Source organism: Dryobates pubescens, chromosome Z (genome assembly GCF_014839835.1).
Source record: "Dryobates pubescens isolate bDryPub1 chromosome Z, bDryPub1.pri, whole genome shotgun sequence".
NCBI classification, from domain to species: Eukaryota; Metazoa; Chordata; class Aves; order Piciformes; family Picidae; genus Dryobates; species Dryobates pubescens.
In genome coordinates, this window is record NC_071657.1 from 112,949,063 (window position 1) to 112,965,423 (window position 16,361).

Below are 16,361 nucleotides of genomic sequence, written 5' to 3' on the forward strand. Positions count from 1 at the left end.
AGAATGGGATCAAATTGTTTTTCAGGGGCTCATGTTAAAAACTAATACACTGTTTAAGATAGACAGTTTTAGGGGAATTCTGTGGTTTTCATCTTGGCCTGAGCAAACAGAAGACTTGCCTTGGAGAAGCAGCAGATTATTTTCAGATGAGAGCTGGCAATGATAAATGCCTTCTAGAAAACTTGCAGCCCCATCTCATGCCCCAGAACTGATAAAGGAGTACAGAAAAATGAGTATTTGCAGAGCAGGTTTGTTGGGTGAAGGTTGGATATAGAATTGTAGAATTGTTTGGGTTTGTAACATTTGAGTTGGTTTAGGTGTGGCAAGTCTGATGTGAACACTGGGGAAGTATCAATCTGGAATATTATGTCCACATCTGAGCCCCTCAGTTCAAGAAGGACCTCAGGGAACTGCTTAAAAGAATCCATCACAGAGCTCCAAAGATGATGACAGGAGTGGAACATCTCCCTTCTGTGGAAAGGCTGAGGGAGACTGAGGGGTGACTTCATTCATGTTTGTAAATATGTGAAGCGTGAGTGTTGGGAGGACAAAGCCAGTCTCTTCCCAGTGATGTCCAGTGATAGGACAAGGGACAATGAGTGCGAGCTGGAGCATAGGAGGTTCCAGGTGAACATAACAAAAATCTTTTTCACTGTGAGGATGGCAAAACACAGGAATAGGCTGCACAGAGAGGCTGTGGAGTCTCCCTCTATGGAGATGTATTCCTGTGTGACCTGCCCTAGGTGATCGTGCTCTGGCAGGGAGGGTTTGACTGGGTAATATTTTGGGTTCCCTTCCAACCCCTAACATAGTGGTTAGATTATGTAGGAATAAAATTAGAGAGGCAAAGGCCCAGTTGGAACTGAAGCTGGCCACCTCTGTGAAAGATAATAAAAAGCAATTTTACAAATATATCAATGCTAAAAAGAAGGGCAAGAAGAACCTCCACTCCTTACTGGACCTGGAGGGGAACATGGTGACCAAAGACGAGGAAAAGGCTGAGGTCCTGAACGCCTTCTTTGCCTCAATGTTTAACAGCAAGGTAGGAGTCCAGGATGAGTGGCCTCCTGAGCTGGGTAATAGGGTCGGGGAGCAGTGTAATGCCCCAGAAATCCATGAGGAATTAGTCCGGGACCTGCTGAGCCACTTGGACACCCATAAGTCCATGGGACCGGATGGGATCCATCCTAGGGTGCTGAGAGAGCTGGCAGATGAGCTGGCCAAGCCGCTCTCCATCATTTTCCTCCAGTCCTGGCTCACTGGGGAGGTCCCAGGTGACTGGAAACTGGCCAATGTGGTCCCCATCCACAAGAAGGGACGGATGGAGGAACCTGGAAACTACAGACCAGTCAGCCTGACCTCAGTGCCAGGGAAAGTGATGGAACAGATTATCCTGGCGGCAATAACTGCGCACCTGAAGGATGGCCAAGGGCTCAGGTCCAGCCAACATGGATTTAGGAAGGGCAGGTCCTGCCTCTCCAACCTGATCTCCTTCTATGATCAGGTGACCCGTCTGGTGGATGTGGGGAGGCCTGTGGATGTAGTCTATCTGGACTTCAGCAAGGCCTTTGACACCGTCCCCCACAGTAAACTGCTGGCTAAGCTGTCAGCTCGTGGTTTGGACCACAACACTCTGTGCTGGGTTAGGAACTGGCTGGAGGGCCGAGCCCAGAGAGTGGTGGTGAATGGTGCCACATCCGGCTGGCGGCCAGTCACCAGTGGCGTCCCCCAGGGATCAGTGCTGGGCCCCATCCTCTTTAACATCTTCATTGATGATCTGGATGAGGGGGTTGAGTCAGTCATCAGCAAGTTTGCAGATGACACCAAGTTGGGAACAGATGTTAGTCAGTTAGAGGGTAGAAAGGCTCTGCAGAGGGACCTTGACCGACTGGACAGATGGGCAGAGTCCAATGGGATGGCATTTAATAAGTCTAAGTGCCGGGTGCTGCACTTTGGCCACGGCAACCCCATGCAGAGCTACAGGCTGGGGTCAGAGTGGCTGGAGAGCTGCCAAACGGAGAGGGACCTGGGGGTGCTGATTGACACCCGCCTAAACATGAGCCAGCAGTGTGCCCAGGTGGCCAAGAAGGCCAATGGCATCCTGGCCTGTATTAGGAATAGTGTGGCCAGCAGGAGCAGGGAGGTCATTGTGCCCCTGTACTCTGCATTGGTTAGGCCACACCTTGAGTACTGTGTCCAGTTCTGGGCCCCTCAGTTTAGGAAGGACATCGAGACACTTGAACGTGTCCAGAGAAGGGCAACAAGGCTGGTGAGAGGCCTTGAGCACAAGCCCTATGAGGAGAGGCTGAGGGAGCTGGGATTGTTTAGCCTGGAGAAGAGAAGGATCAGAGGCGACCTCATTGCCCTCTACAACTGCCTGAAGGGTGGTTGTAGCCAGGTGGGGGTTGGTCTCTTCTCCCAGGCAACCAGCACCAGAACAAGGGGACACAGTCTCAAGTTGTGTCAGGGGAGGTTTAGACTCGAGGTGAGGAAAAAGTTCTTCACTGAGCGAGTCATTCGTCATTGGAATGGGCTGCCCAGGGAGGTGGTGGAGTCGCCGTCCCTGGAGGTGTTCAAGGGGAGATTGGACGTGGCGCTTGGTGCCATGGTCTAGTTGTGAGGTCTGTTGGAACAGGTTGGACTTGATGATCCTTGGGGTCTCTTCCAACCTTAGTTACTGTGATACTGTGATACTGTGATTCTGTGATTCTGTGAATTGATTGGTCCTTATTTTAAAAAAGAAAGGTACTGCAGCTACTTTATTCATTGTCTATGGTAAACAGACTTCCACACACTTTGTATTAGTGGTGTAGTGGTACATGTTGAGAGGTATGCTGTGGTTTGGGGCTTTTACTGATGTTTGGGTCTTTTTTAATATGGCATGAAATTAAACAGTGAGAGATGTAATGTGTGAGTTCAGGAAAGGGTCACTAGGGTGGGCAGAGGCACCAAGGGGCAAGTGTTGTGTTCAAGGCAGGGGTCCTGGGCTGGGTCAGCCAGGAACAGAGGCAGGGTTGTGGGGACCTAATAACAGTGCTCCAATCCTGGAAGGACCTTTTAGTGTTGTCATGGCTGGAGAGCGGGAGGCAATGGGCATGAGTTGAAACAAGAGATGAGGAAAAAGTTCCCTGTGAAGACAGGTGAGCAGGGTTGACAACAGAAGCTAGGCAGCCTTGGAGGACTTCAGGATCTTACCAGGTAGTCCTGAGCAGCTTGGTCTGATCTGATAGCTGTTCCTCCTCTCAGCAAGAGGTTGAATTAGTAAGAGGTTTATGTCATGTCCATCAATATACTTACACAGGTTTGAACTTGTGGGCAAGTTTTATAATAGTTTTGGAGGTCGCTGTGAGCAGTAACACCCCCACTGAGTTAAAAACCATTATATATAAACTTGCCTTGAAAAAACTGATGCAGGGGCCGCCCTGAGTGTGGTGTATATTGGTATGCTGTTTCTCATCAAATTTGCTCTGTAGAAACTTTGTGTGTGAGATGTAGCACCAATAAAGCACGTAATTCACATCATCCACTCAGACAAAGGAGCTGAAAGGGTTATGTTGGGTCCACTGGACACATTTGCATCCAGAATGTGTTGCCTGCACCTGTTGAAAACTTGGTCCTGTTCTTTTGCTTCTTCATCTCTAAGTGTACATGCAGCCCAAATGGGGTGATGGTGGCCCTGGTCAGTATTAATGAACTGAAGTATGAGTGGAAATCTTTCCACTGCATCAAGTGTATTTTGAATCAGACCTGAGCAATAATATGAGATTCCTAATGAAAGAAAATAGTTTAGGGATTAAACTGAGGTTAAACTTAGGTTTCACAGCCCATGAAGTAAGAGAGGGAGGGAGAGAAGGGCTGGTAACTGGACTCTGTATTAAAGCACATGTGCAGTAAATCCCAGTGAGTCTCTGATTTGTGTCATAGCCCTGTACTGTGCAGGGCATTCAGCTGTTCTGCCAGTCAGGCTCGTGGGGAGGTCTCACGCCTTTTCTTTCATGTCCCATTGATTCATCTCTGTAAACCCACATGCTGTGGGATTGTTTTTTGGGGTCTTTTTGAGGGGCCAATGTTCCATCAAACAGATAACTGCAGATTCTGCATGTGGGATGTGTTTCTAGAACAGTGAGCGGAGGCAAAAGCACTCTGAATGTGTTTTGTTTTAGATGGGGAACTTTTTGTGGCTGAGGCTTTTCAAAGGAAGGGGATGGGAACGATCACATACCAATCATTTGAACACCATAGTTTGCTTGTCAGCTGTTGTTTAGAAGAGTTATGATTTGGTGTACAGATAGGTTTTCTATAGGAAAATGCCACATTTCCAGATGATATAAATCACCAAGACTTCTCTGCCTTCAGATCTGTGAATCTCTGTGGATTTTTCACCAGGTGAAATGAAGCTTTTAAGAAACAAGCTCACCCAACTTCTTCTCCCCTAACTTTCCACTCAGAAGTCTGTCTCTGACTCCAACAGTTGCAGATATGGCAGATTCCATGTGGAAGCTTTTGCTTGGTGTAGTTCAGGCTTTATCTACAGAAGGAGATTTCCCTATAGCTGGCATGATATTGATGGCAGAAAATGAGACTCTGCATGGTTTTGGTACTCATTCAGAGTATTTAATTGTATTTTAAATGTCTTTAGGGTCTTGGTATTGCTCATCTAAAAGTGCTTCATCTCAATAGGCTTATTAAAACCGGTAAGGCTCTTCAAGTGCTTAAATTATCTGTGTAGCTCTTAAAAAGAGGGGAATCTGTGTCTCCAAGTCAATGAATATAGGCTCTTGGAGATGATGTCATCTTGAAATTAATGTCTATTTCAAAAGATGCTGCTGCTGTTTGCTCTGAGAGCCTTTGTGTACTACAGACAAAATTAATCTAACAAAAGCATAACTCTTACCAGTGCTGCCTTTATGTTCTAATACATTTTTAAAAGGCCTTTCAGTGTAGATTTACTGCATTTTCCTCCTGTTTTACAGATACTGTGAACAAGGACACTGAACCCAAAGATCCATACCCCATTCCAAGAAAGATTATGGCTGAGCCAGACTACATAGATGATGACAATCCTGAGTTAATTAGACCTCAGAAATTAATTAATCCTGTGAAGTCATCCCGGAATCATCAAGATCTCCATAGAGAGCTGCTTATGAATCAGAAAAGGTAAGAGGCTAAAACTCACTTGTATCAGCTTCCCACCCCAAACACACAGCTTGAGCTTTAATTTCATCAAAATGACATTTTCTTCACAACTCAGGAGAGGCTTTTGGTTGATTCAGGTCTTGAAGATGAAAAGACTCCACCAGAGCAGTGGTGGAGTCACCATCCCTGGAGGTGTTCAAGTGGTGTGTGGACCTGGTGCTTAGGGACATGGTTTAGTGTTGACCCTTCAGTGCTGGGTCGAAGGTTGGACTGGATGATAGTCGAGGTCTTTTTCAACTAGCTATATTCTGTGATCCCATGGTTCCTAACTGTGGCATTTATTTCTGTTTGAATTGCAGTTGCTCTGCAAAAGCCTGCTGCAAAAGACTTCTCCTTTTTATTTTGATGACTACATACAAAGGGTCAGTCTCAAGAGGAAGCAGTTCTGTGTCCCCAGTCATATTTCATATTCACTACCTGGGCACTATAATTTTTCTTGAACTCCTTATCAAGTATTTGACAAAATTTTGCTCTTACCAGGAGGATGATACAGTTTGTGGGTTTTCATGGTTCCCAGCACACTGAGGTTGTGAATCATATATTTTATTTCCTATGAAACTTCTCTAGTTACTTGGTCTTTCTTGCAATGCAGTGTGATAGTCTGGTGTCTGCTCTGCTGCTTCACAAAACGTTTCTTTGTATGTTAAGCAAATGCCGTTTCTTTCATTCTGGGATAGGATGCACAGCTGTTGCACTATATATTGCTTTTAAAGATGTAAATAACTGGAACTTGATTTCAGCAACCTTAGAGTCAGGGTTTTGTGCTAGAAATAGCTGAAATTTTGGTATTAAATGTCTTTAATGAGAACTCATTTATTAAAAACAAGAAAATAGTGACCAGACCACACAATGGAGGAAAAGCCACTGAGCCTTTTCATGTTCCTTCATTTAAACAAACAGAAACTGTTACATCAGTTAGGGATTTGGTGCATCAAAAAAAGTGCAAAATGGACCTTGCAAAGGGTAAGAGTGTGGAGATCCACAGAACAGAATTGGAAGAACAGTATTTGAGAGTGTATTTGAGAACAGTTGCTGGAAACAGCCATTCAGGCTTTTTTGAGATCCAGGGTCTTGATAAAGGAGGAAGCTGCTGCTTTGGCTACTCCAGGACGGCTGGGTTTGCCTATTTAACAGGAAGTGTCACATTATGAAAATTTCTCTTTGTTTGGTGTTTTTCTCCTCTGTAGCGTAGTATTTTGAGGGGAGAAGCAGTCATTTCTACATGCAATCCTCACAAATGCTAGGCTTAGGTACTTAATTCTAAATGAATTGCATGTACAATACAAATTACTTAGTAATGAAGAATTAGAAATGTTTTACAGAATGCTGACTGAGTTGGAAGAAACTGGCCTAAATAGGTGTTTGTCCCATTTTTTGTTAATGGGATTAAACATCAGAGTCAGCTCCCAGCACCAAGAAAGAAAGATAGCTGAAGACTCCTGGCTTGTGCTCTTATTCTAAGGAATGTGAAGGCTGCAGTAAATCAAGACTAATTTTTCTTTTCTTGTAACTTTATGAAAGCACAAGGCACTTTAAAATAGTATGGAGTTCTTCTCTTCTGGGAGAATATCCTATTTCACAGAGAAGTTGTGTAGCCCCCAGTACCTGCTCTGCTCTCACTATGGTTTTGATTAGCTGCAGCTCTTAATTTTAGACTCCTATTTATTGGTGCTGAAATGAAATATTTTTAGGATCTTCACCAGCAGAAAATCTGGTATTTTTGAGCAGGGGGTTAGTCTTCTGTGCTTCTGTGCTCATATCAGAGCTCTGATATGAGGCTTTTTGACAGTGTAAATACTGGACTTGTGTTCTGTTTTGTTATTACACACTGTCATATGTCTGCTGAACTTCTAGTGCTCTTAGAGAAATCTGGCTTAACATGCACCTTACTGGTTTGTGAAAACCAGCAGTTTAACTTTTTGGACCAATCAGCACTGAACAGCCATTTCTGAATCTTTAGGACGTATCAGCCAGTGCTGGTCTCATCATTCTCCATGCCTACAGTGAGCAGTGTCTGTTGGTGTCTTGAGCCAATGTAGCTATTTACTTGCAGAAATTATAGTTGTTTTGGGCAAACAAAGATCCCAGTAGTGGTACCTCAAGGCACTAGTCACTTACCTTAACCTTTGTTTGCTCTGCAGAGCACTGATCCTGTCACTTCCAGAGGTTTTAACCCTATCAGCTCCACCTTGTGTTGTAGCACACTTGACTCACTCTGTATCAAAGCTTTAGGACTTTTTATTTAACCACTAGGAGGTGATACAAGACTCTTGAGTTAATCCAGTAGCTGCCTGTTTGTTGCTTTTCCATTTTACATGGGAGAGTGGAAACAGGATTGATGTTACAAGATCTGCCTACCACCTCCACCTGATTAGACTGAGGTGTTGTATTTACTGCAATCTTCTGCCGGTCCCCTCTGTTGTGGCTACAGCACATCTAAACCAGACCTGTGCCTCTGCTTTGTTAGGGTGCAACCTTACTGAAAATAATAACTACGTAGCAGCATGCCCCTGGCTGTCTTGATTGCTGATTGTCAACATGGAAGTTTCTCTTGATTCAGCTCAAACTGATCCAGTAGTAATAATAAAGAAATCACTCCAGCTCTTCTCTGCCTGACTCATGTGTTAAAACGTAGTTAAAATAACATGAAGCATAAAATACAGCCACAATATTCTAGATTCTGTTGCACTCGGGCCATAAGATCTGTTATAAGAAATAGAGAACAGCATTTGGTGTTGCTAAATATTTGATTTTGCTGTCAGAGTATGTACAGGGATAGAGGTTTGCATAATAAATGGAGTAATTCATAGCTGTCACCAAAATGGCAATTCAGTGTATTATTGGACATGCTGTCAGATATGCATATAATGCAAGAATTAGGCAAGCACAGCTATATGGCAAGTAGAAAAGGGTAAAAAAATACACTGTCTGAAAGCTTATTGTTTTAAAAGTTGAACCGATCATAACAAAGGCAAATTTGAGATCTTTCTGCTCTGATTTAGGTGATGCTAATACCTGAAAGCAGAGAGGGCTTTGAGTCTTACCATACACGATTTTGAAAACATCATAGCGTAAGAGATGTAAAAGAAACATCTGAAATCACAAAAATAAGGAGGACTAGTTGTGCATCTCTCTGTGTGTCTGTATAAATAAAGTCATGCATCTTCCCAAAAAGCAAGCTTTTCCATTTTAGAGTAGTTGACATGGAAAGCAATTTGTGCTGAACACACTTGAATCATTTAGTTGATGTAGTAGCTGGAGTCATGCGACAGGGAGAATCTTCTTTGTCTAGTCTCCAAGGTGATTGCAACTTTTTTTATTCTGGATTTTTCTTGTTGTAGCTTCTTTGTGATTTTGAGTGGGAGCTCTCACTGGAAATAGCTTCACAGACAGGCATGGGTAAAGCTCTCACATTTTCAAGGAAGGACAGAATCCACCATTTCCAGGAGCAATGTGGCAAAATACAGAGGGAGACTCCACTTTTTAGTTGTGTCTATGCAAATTTCTTTGGGTATAATACCCTACATGGGATGTCTGAACACAGTCCTCTGAGTTATCACCCAGTTTTTTATCCACAATTTGTTTCTAGCTCTGCTAGAGTCTTGATTTGTGATGGTTTTATTCATCTTTTAGTCTGGAATTAAAAAAAGAGAGGAAAAACTAAAAACGAAAGTCAAAACATTGATTTATCCAGGAGAAATACTGGATCATTCTGGATAATACTGAAGCATGTTAAAGGGAAGTATCCTCTGTAATGATATGGCTTAAATTCTCATTTAGAGTTCTGCTTAGAAACCAGACAAATGTCTGTGTGGGTTTTCCTTTTAATTATTTATATTCCTTTTACCTTGACATTAGAAAAATCTGTCTACAATTCTGTGTGAATTTCTTCTAATTAAAATTGATCTCTTTCTTCACTGTTTTACCACCACCACTCTTCACATTGAATTTGAAGGGGTCTTGCACCTCAGAACAAACCAGAACTACAGAAGGTGATGGAGAAAAGGAAACGAGATCAAGTTATTAAACAACAAAAAGAAGAAGAAGCACAAAAGAAGAAATCAGACCTGGAAATAGAGCTACTGAAAAGGCAGCAGAAACTGGAACAGGTAAGATGGGGAATAACACAATCTCACACATCTGCATTCCTAGACAGGAAGGAAGGAGCAGCTGCTTTTTGGCACACTTCCTCTGATCAAACACAGGCATCTTTTTGAGCAGCAGTCTGCTCACACTCTACAATGACCTATTTGTTGTCACTTAATGTATAGGAACTGCATATGGTGTCTGCCTTGGTCAAATGAATCCTGCTGCAGACAACAGGAGTTTGTGAACAACTGACCTTATTTAACCATTGAGACAGTGGTGAATTAGTCAACTTTTTTAGGCTAACTAGTAAGAGAGGATCCACTAAGAAGAGCTGTTAGACTGCACTGCATCACCACTAGATGCTTAATGACTTATGGGTTATGTGAGAAGCAAGGTGACTTTAAAAAGATCTGTTCTAGCCTTCAAACATATGAGCCCACTGGTGTTTAAAATGATGGAAAAGATTCTCAGACCTGAGTGTGGAGGTGATACGGAGCTGGAGTTCATTGACTTCATTGTGGTGAAGCTGCTGCTAGGCGCAGGGACAGTCAAACGTCTCTGTGCCTCTTAAGGCAAAGAAATCTCTTTGCAGTGCTTTAAAACAGTATCTTCTGTTTCTTTCTCAATGGAAATCAATTCAGCCAAAAAAATGACTGTTGAAAGTGAGGTGTAATCCAATCATTGTTTTGGGTTTGGGGTACTTTTTTTTAAGGGGACTTAGAAAGCTGGAGAAAGCTGTTGTATGTTGAAGTGTATTATCCTGTCAGTTTTCCTTCCTGCTCTTAAGGGCCCAGCTTCATGTGGTTCAACTTGTGGAAAGATTTGATTTGAAACTGAGCTGTCCAAGGACATATGTAGAATAGAAAATTCTGTTAGAAGAGGAAAAGCCTGGCATTTGCAAACAGTGATGTGACTTTGTGATCATAGCAATGGCATTAATTGACAACACAGCTGATGGAGGGAGGTTGCCATGATTTATGGTAACAAGGCATGTCCATTGCTAGTGAAACAGAAACAAAGGAGAGATTATTTAGGTGAGCTGTAAGTGGTCCCCATTAACCAGGGAGACCTTGGTCTGTTAAAAAAAAACAACAAAACATCAAGAAGCTCCTTTCAGTCCTTTGAGCAACTTTCATTAGTTTTCTAAAGGGTCATTTCTTCCTTTCTGCCAACTTACTCTGCCTTCACTGAGGACAGGACTAGAGGAAATGGTTACAAGCTGTGCCAGGGGAGGTCCAGGCTGGATATTAGGAACTATTGCTTCACTGAAGTGGAGTGGAGTCACCGTCCCTGGCGCTGTTCAAGCAGCATGTAGACCTGGCACTTAGGGACATGGTTTATTGTTGACTCTTCAGTTCTGGGTCAAGGGTTGGACTGGAAGATCTTTGAGGTCTGTTACAACTGATTTATTTTGTGATTCTGTGATTGCTAAGCAATCTTTATTCTATGATGGGCTAACCGTGTTCTGTATGGGCACTGCGTAGCCTTGCCCCATAGAGCAGAGCATCTTACCTCAAATAGTAATTTGGAATAGCTGCATGGGCAGGAGCTCCAACTGTGTTAAAAATGTCAGTGAATGACTTCTCAAAAATGAACAACTGAGGGCCAAGACGAGTTTTTACAGTGATTTTTTGGTTGCTCTTTGTGATAGACAAAACAGGTACACCAAAAGAGGCTCAAGTTAGATACAGAATTTCATACCCAGACACTCAGAAATAAATTCTACAAGTGTGCTCAGTAGTAGATGCTTGCTTGTGTTCTTCCACAAGGCACATTTGTCCTTGCACTGTTGTAAAAGTGAGAGAAAGGAAATTTTGTTGTTTCTTTAATGAAGATACCCAAGACTTCCAAAATGCTTGATCTTGTTCTTATAGAATCATGGAATGGTTTGGGTTGGAAGGGACTCCACAGGTCATCTCATTCTCCACTAGATCAGGCAGCCCAGAGCCCAGTTGAGCCTCACATCTCCAGGGAAGGGGCCTCAGCTACCTTCCTGGGGCAACCTGTTCCAGCATTCCACTACCTTCATGTTCCTAACATCCAATCTAAATCTACTCTTCTCTGGTTTGAAGTTCTTGTACTGGGCTTCCAGAATTCTTATGCACCTGGCAAAAGTGGACACCTGGAACAAGTTAGAGCCAAGGATTTGCAAAGATTTATAATTTATGAGAGCAGATACTCCCAAAGAAAGGGAACCTCCTCTTTTCCATGAGAATTTTGCATGGCCTTTAATTTTTTGTCTTGTATTTCAATGATCAGGTTTACATCTTTCTTTTTTTCAATCTTTTGTTTGTTTTTCCCCTATGTGATTCCCTTTGAAGCTTGAACTGGAGCAACAGAAGATACAGGAAGAGCAGGAAAATGCACCTGAATTTGTCAAAGTCAAGGGCAACTTGAGGAGGACGGTCCAGGAGACAGCAGAAGCACCAGACTCCTAGAGCCAGCACCTGCTAAGGCTTCCAGCTTCCCTGCAGAGAGAGGCTTTTGCAAGTTGTCTCTGGTTTGCCCCTCAAGAGGGAAAACAGCAGCATCCAGCTGACACTTACTGAAGAAGAGATTTCTAATTCCTGGGACATGTGGAGTAAAAGACAGTACCAGAAACAGATCGACTTGCCAAATGCAGTTCCAGGATGGATGGATCAGGAGTCTGTTTAGTGTCTGGTTCAGTGTCATGCACCAGTCTGATGTGCTTACTCAGAGATTTTAACCAGGGATACTAGAGAAACTCCTTCAGTATTGCACTGCTTTATCTCTTGTGATCCTAGTGTAGTGGAGATACACAGATTATATTTTGCTTTAAAACAGAACAAAAATCCTCCTGTGGTATCTTACGAAGCTTCGCTGTGCATTTCCTCCATCTAGACCTACAGCCTGTGTGTATCCCACAATGATTTGTGTTTTATTGAGATTTTAATCACCTGGGAGGATGTGAGATATGTTGATCACTGCTGCCCGTCCCTACTAGGTGTGAGCAAGATAAGAATGCTTGAAATTCACCAGCAGTGAAAAGCTAAGCAGCCTTAAAGCCTATTTCTCTCTGTTTGGCATGTAGAATTTGGGCTATGAAAGAGCAGAAATCTAATGATCCTCTCACCAGGGAGAATCCAGAAGCTGATTGATCTCTGTCTCTAAACTCACACCATTGTGTACAGGCCTGTACAGTGCTACCTGTGAATTTACCTCTCAGTGCAAAATGACCTGTATTCTAGTTTTTTGTACTGAAGTCCTACTTTGCTCTTGTGGCCTTTCTCCTGCAAAAACATGCTGATCTGAGTACAGTGCTAACACATTACTTGGTAGTGTTTAAACTCATTTGCTGGGGCTGAAGTCAGGAATCTGATCTGCCATCAGTTCCTGCTCTTCATTTGCAGGAACTCATTGCAGTTCCTGCACAGAGCAGCATTTAAGCCAGACCAAACCAATCATTGTAATCTACTGAAATGGATTTTTTTTTCCCCTAATGTGAGGCATAAAATGGGGTTCATTTTATCCCATCCTTCCTTTAGCCTCAAGGAAGAAGGGAACTGTGTTACCACTGAGTCTTAGAGCCCAATTCTGTTGCCTTCTGCCTTTCCACAAGTTGCCCTGTGACTTGCCATTAAACAAAACATTGCTCAGCTTGTGCAGGGATGGCAGAATCTGATCCTCCATGCTTATGACTACTAGTTATCCAGGAGAGCCTGAGATGAGGAGAGTGGAACAGGGGGAGCAGATTACTTATGTAGGATTATAGAATTGAATTCTTAACCTGGTGTGAATGGGTGCAGATATCTTCGCTTCAGAAGCTGGGGAGAAATCCTCATCTTCTTAGGTCAGCACAGCCTTAGTTCTCACTGAAGCCATGTTCATCTGTATCAGCTGAGGATCTAACCCTACTCTTTGCCTTAGGATGCTAAACAAAACAATTTCTACTTTGTAATTACATTTGACATAACTGTTTGACAACACTTTTTTACTAATATCAGCAGTGGTGTGTTTGTATTGTGAAAGGTGACGGGGGAGGTTTTGTTGGTTTGGTTTTTAGTTCCTTTTGCCTTTCCTGTGTTGGATGTTTTAAATACAATTTCAGCATAGCACTTGGGACAAAATGCTCACTATTAGAAATGTTTCCTAGATACAGATTTCAGTATGTCAAGATCCACGCATTTTTTATGAGCACATAATCAGATTGAGAGTTAATTGAATTGTGATAAGTGTATTGCCATTGATTTAGACTTGCAGTGTGACTCATGTCTAGAAGATTAAATGTGAAGATGATCCACCAGACTGTTCAGATTATGGATATACAAAAGGCCAAATGTAAGGTTCTTCCATGTATTTTCTCAACAAAGGAACACCCTGAGTGTTGCAGGTTCTTTCCTCTCCTCTCCTTCTTCTGGAAGGAGAGGCTCTTCCTCTCGGGCAGCACATTATTCAAATACTTGCACTGATGGAGTTTGTTTTGTGTTGTTCAGACAACACTAGACACGAGCCTTCCATGTCATGCTTTTTTTTTTATCTTAGCTGTTCCCACCCTACCAAACTTCATGCCTCCTGGTTTCCACTTCTGCTCAATATGGGAATGCCTAGAATTTGTGAGGGAACCCTCCTCTGACTTGAGCAGGCCTTTTCAGCCTTTTCCACTTGGTGAACGTGGCAATCCTACCATGTATGCACAGTGAAATGAAGTTGCTGTAATCCAAATGGCACTGGAGTCAGTGGAGGACATGAAACTCTCTGGCGTTAGTGACTTTGTTGGATCAGGCCCTTCAAGACTGAAGTCATTCTGCTCTCTCTCCATTTTAGCTTGTGATTCAGAATAGACTCTGAACACAGGAGGCCAGAAACTTCCTTGTACATAGAGCGTGAAGTAGGTTTTTGTTTTCAGTTGGAATTAGTTCTCTGTGTGAACAGAACGTTGATGTGTGTGTTTGAACATCTTTGAATTCTGCTGACCCTTTAGTCTAGGAACCCCAGCCACCTTCATGTCAATTCAACAGGCAAAAGCTTGCCCTTAAAGTCAGAATTGGGCTAGAGTGGGCAACCCTCAAATGGGCGGTCATACCACAGTGTTCTGTGTGGCTATTCAAGTAGGAAACTGCTTTGCCAGTGAGCATAAGGAATTCCTGGTCTGCCCTTTAGCTATGTGGGGTTTGAAGCAATCCAGCAAATACTTTGGTGATTTTGAAAATTACTAACTTACCACTTTGTACTTTTTTAAGACTCTTGCTTTTGATAGTGTAGTAGTAAAAATGTTCGCATTTTTTTGGTGGCTTTAACCTTCTGTTAATATCTGCACTTGTTTGAGTGTACATATATAAATATATATAAATATAAAAAGGGAGCCTTAATGGATTTGTTTTCATATTTAATATTTTTTGTATTTGCTCTTGTATAATTGTTTTTAACTAAAGGTATTACAAGAATGAGGGTGGATTACTTAGAACCAAAGTTATGCTTAATAAAATCTGCTACATGCTTGGTCTATGTGGTGGTGTCTGTTACGCCCTGCCAAAACCCAAAACCTTCGGACTGTGCTGAGATGATCCAGGTTATTTAGAATTCTGCAATGCAGAGGGGAGGTATCAAGATCATGGTGACTTTTGGTTCCTTCAAACTGCATCCTTGTTTGTATATGAAGTTACTGGCAAATTACATGTCAGGGGAAAAAACCACCCAACAACTTCTTGTGTCTCTTTGTCTTTCTTTTGAGTATTTTTGAAGCAGAAAAATCTTCAAAGACTGTGGAGCTGTTCAGCTAAGTCAGGGTGAGGTGGTTCACGAGGAGAAACTTGCACAATTACTTGATTCCCGTCAGAAATGGTTCTCCATCCGGCAAACTTCATCACAGTGCACCAGGCAAAATTCAGTCTTGGAACTGAATTACTAAACGTAATTGAGGAAAGGGTAATGAGACTGGTGCTGAGTTCAATCCTGCAAAAGTCCTTTTAATTTATCCAGTGCTCAAGTTTGTGGTTCTAGAAGGAAAAACTTGGACATGTGAAAATTATTTGCTGGGTTAGGGTCAGATTATCTGTGCCATTTCTAAAAGCAAAATCCTGCATCAACAGCAGACCGTGAAAATTAGCAGGGAGAGGAACAGGCTGGAACAGGTGTGGGTCATCAATTCTCCACAAGGATCCTCAGCTCTTACTTGTTATCCAGGATTAGCTGAGGGCAGGTGGTGAGGAAGGGAGAACTGAAGAGGAGCAGGGGTAAAACAAAATGGGGGAGGAGAAGAGGAGTAGTGAATTCAGAACAAATGTCAGGAAATGCTTTTTCCTTCAGAAACTGCTCAGCATGTGGAGTGCCTCCTGGTGGTGTTGCTCACAATGGTGCTGGACCTTCTCCAGGAGCTGTCAGATATGAAGGAGGTAAGAAGGAACAGAGAGTTAATAAGGGTTGGGTTTCTTTGACCTGGTGGAGAGACTGTCCTGTGCTCTCCTACCTCAAATATATCCAAGTGTATTTTTTAATTATTCTTTGATATTTCGCTCCAGCTCAAGAAAGAAAACAGTGAGGGCATGTGATCTGCTTTTGTAGCATGTCCAGCAGAAAAGATCTTCCTTGTGTATGCTCTCTTGGGTTGTTTTGAGCTAATACATTTTGTCATGTGGCTTTGCAAGCCCTGATCTGCTGGGGGCTTTGCTTGTGCTTCTGTGGCCATATGCAGATGGGTTGTCTCATGCCATAGCTATGTGGGATGAAGTACCTTGAGGTCTCTTAGCTGCTGTGACAGAGTCTGTGGATGGCATTCATAGCCTCCAATGGCTGATGGCACTTCTAGGTGACCAGTTGCAATTAAAATGAGCAAGACAGCTGAAGACAGAACAGCCTCAGTGATGCAATTTCTGTACAATCAGAACTGACATCTTTAAGGTGAAAGCAGGAGGTTAAGTTTGGCTCCTAAGACACACAAAGATCATCAACACTTAGTGAGACCTGCGAGACCTCACCCCACTGTGTTAACTGTCTTCTACTTGACATCTTTTATCTGTTGGAGTAAAGGTTTGTGATGCCCTTGTCAGTATTAAGGATGACTGTCCTCCATGGAGGTGGTGGAAACCATGGCCAGATGAAGCATTTAGTGATGGTAA

At 42.8% G+C, this 16,361-nt stretch overlaps 1 protein-coding gene across 1 annotated transcript in view; it reads left to right on the forward strand.

The window, feature by feature from the left end:
* Positions 1–11,930, forward strand: part of FAM107B (family with sequence similarity 107 member B) — a 65,169-nt gene extending 53,239 nt beyond the window's left edge. The window contains exons 2-4 of the mRNA XM_009900275.2: positions 4,974–5,157; positions 9,152–9,305; positions 11,607–11,930. Of these exons, the coding sequence (XP_009898577.1) occupies positions 5,030–5,157; positions 9,152–9,305; positions 11,607–11,723 (399 nt within the window). The 5' untranslated portion in view covers positions 4,974–5,029 and the 3' untranslated portion in view covers positions 11,724–11,930. The remainder of the gene's footprint in view (positions 1–4,973; positions 5,158–9,151; positions 9,306–11,606) is intronic.
* Positions 11,931–16,361: the final 4,431 nt, after the last annotated feature.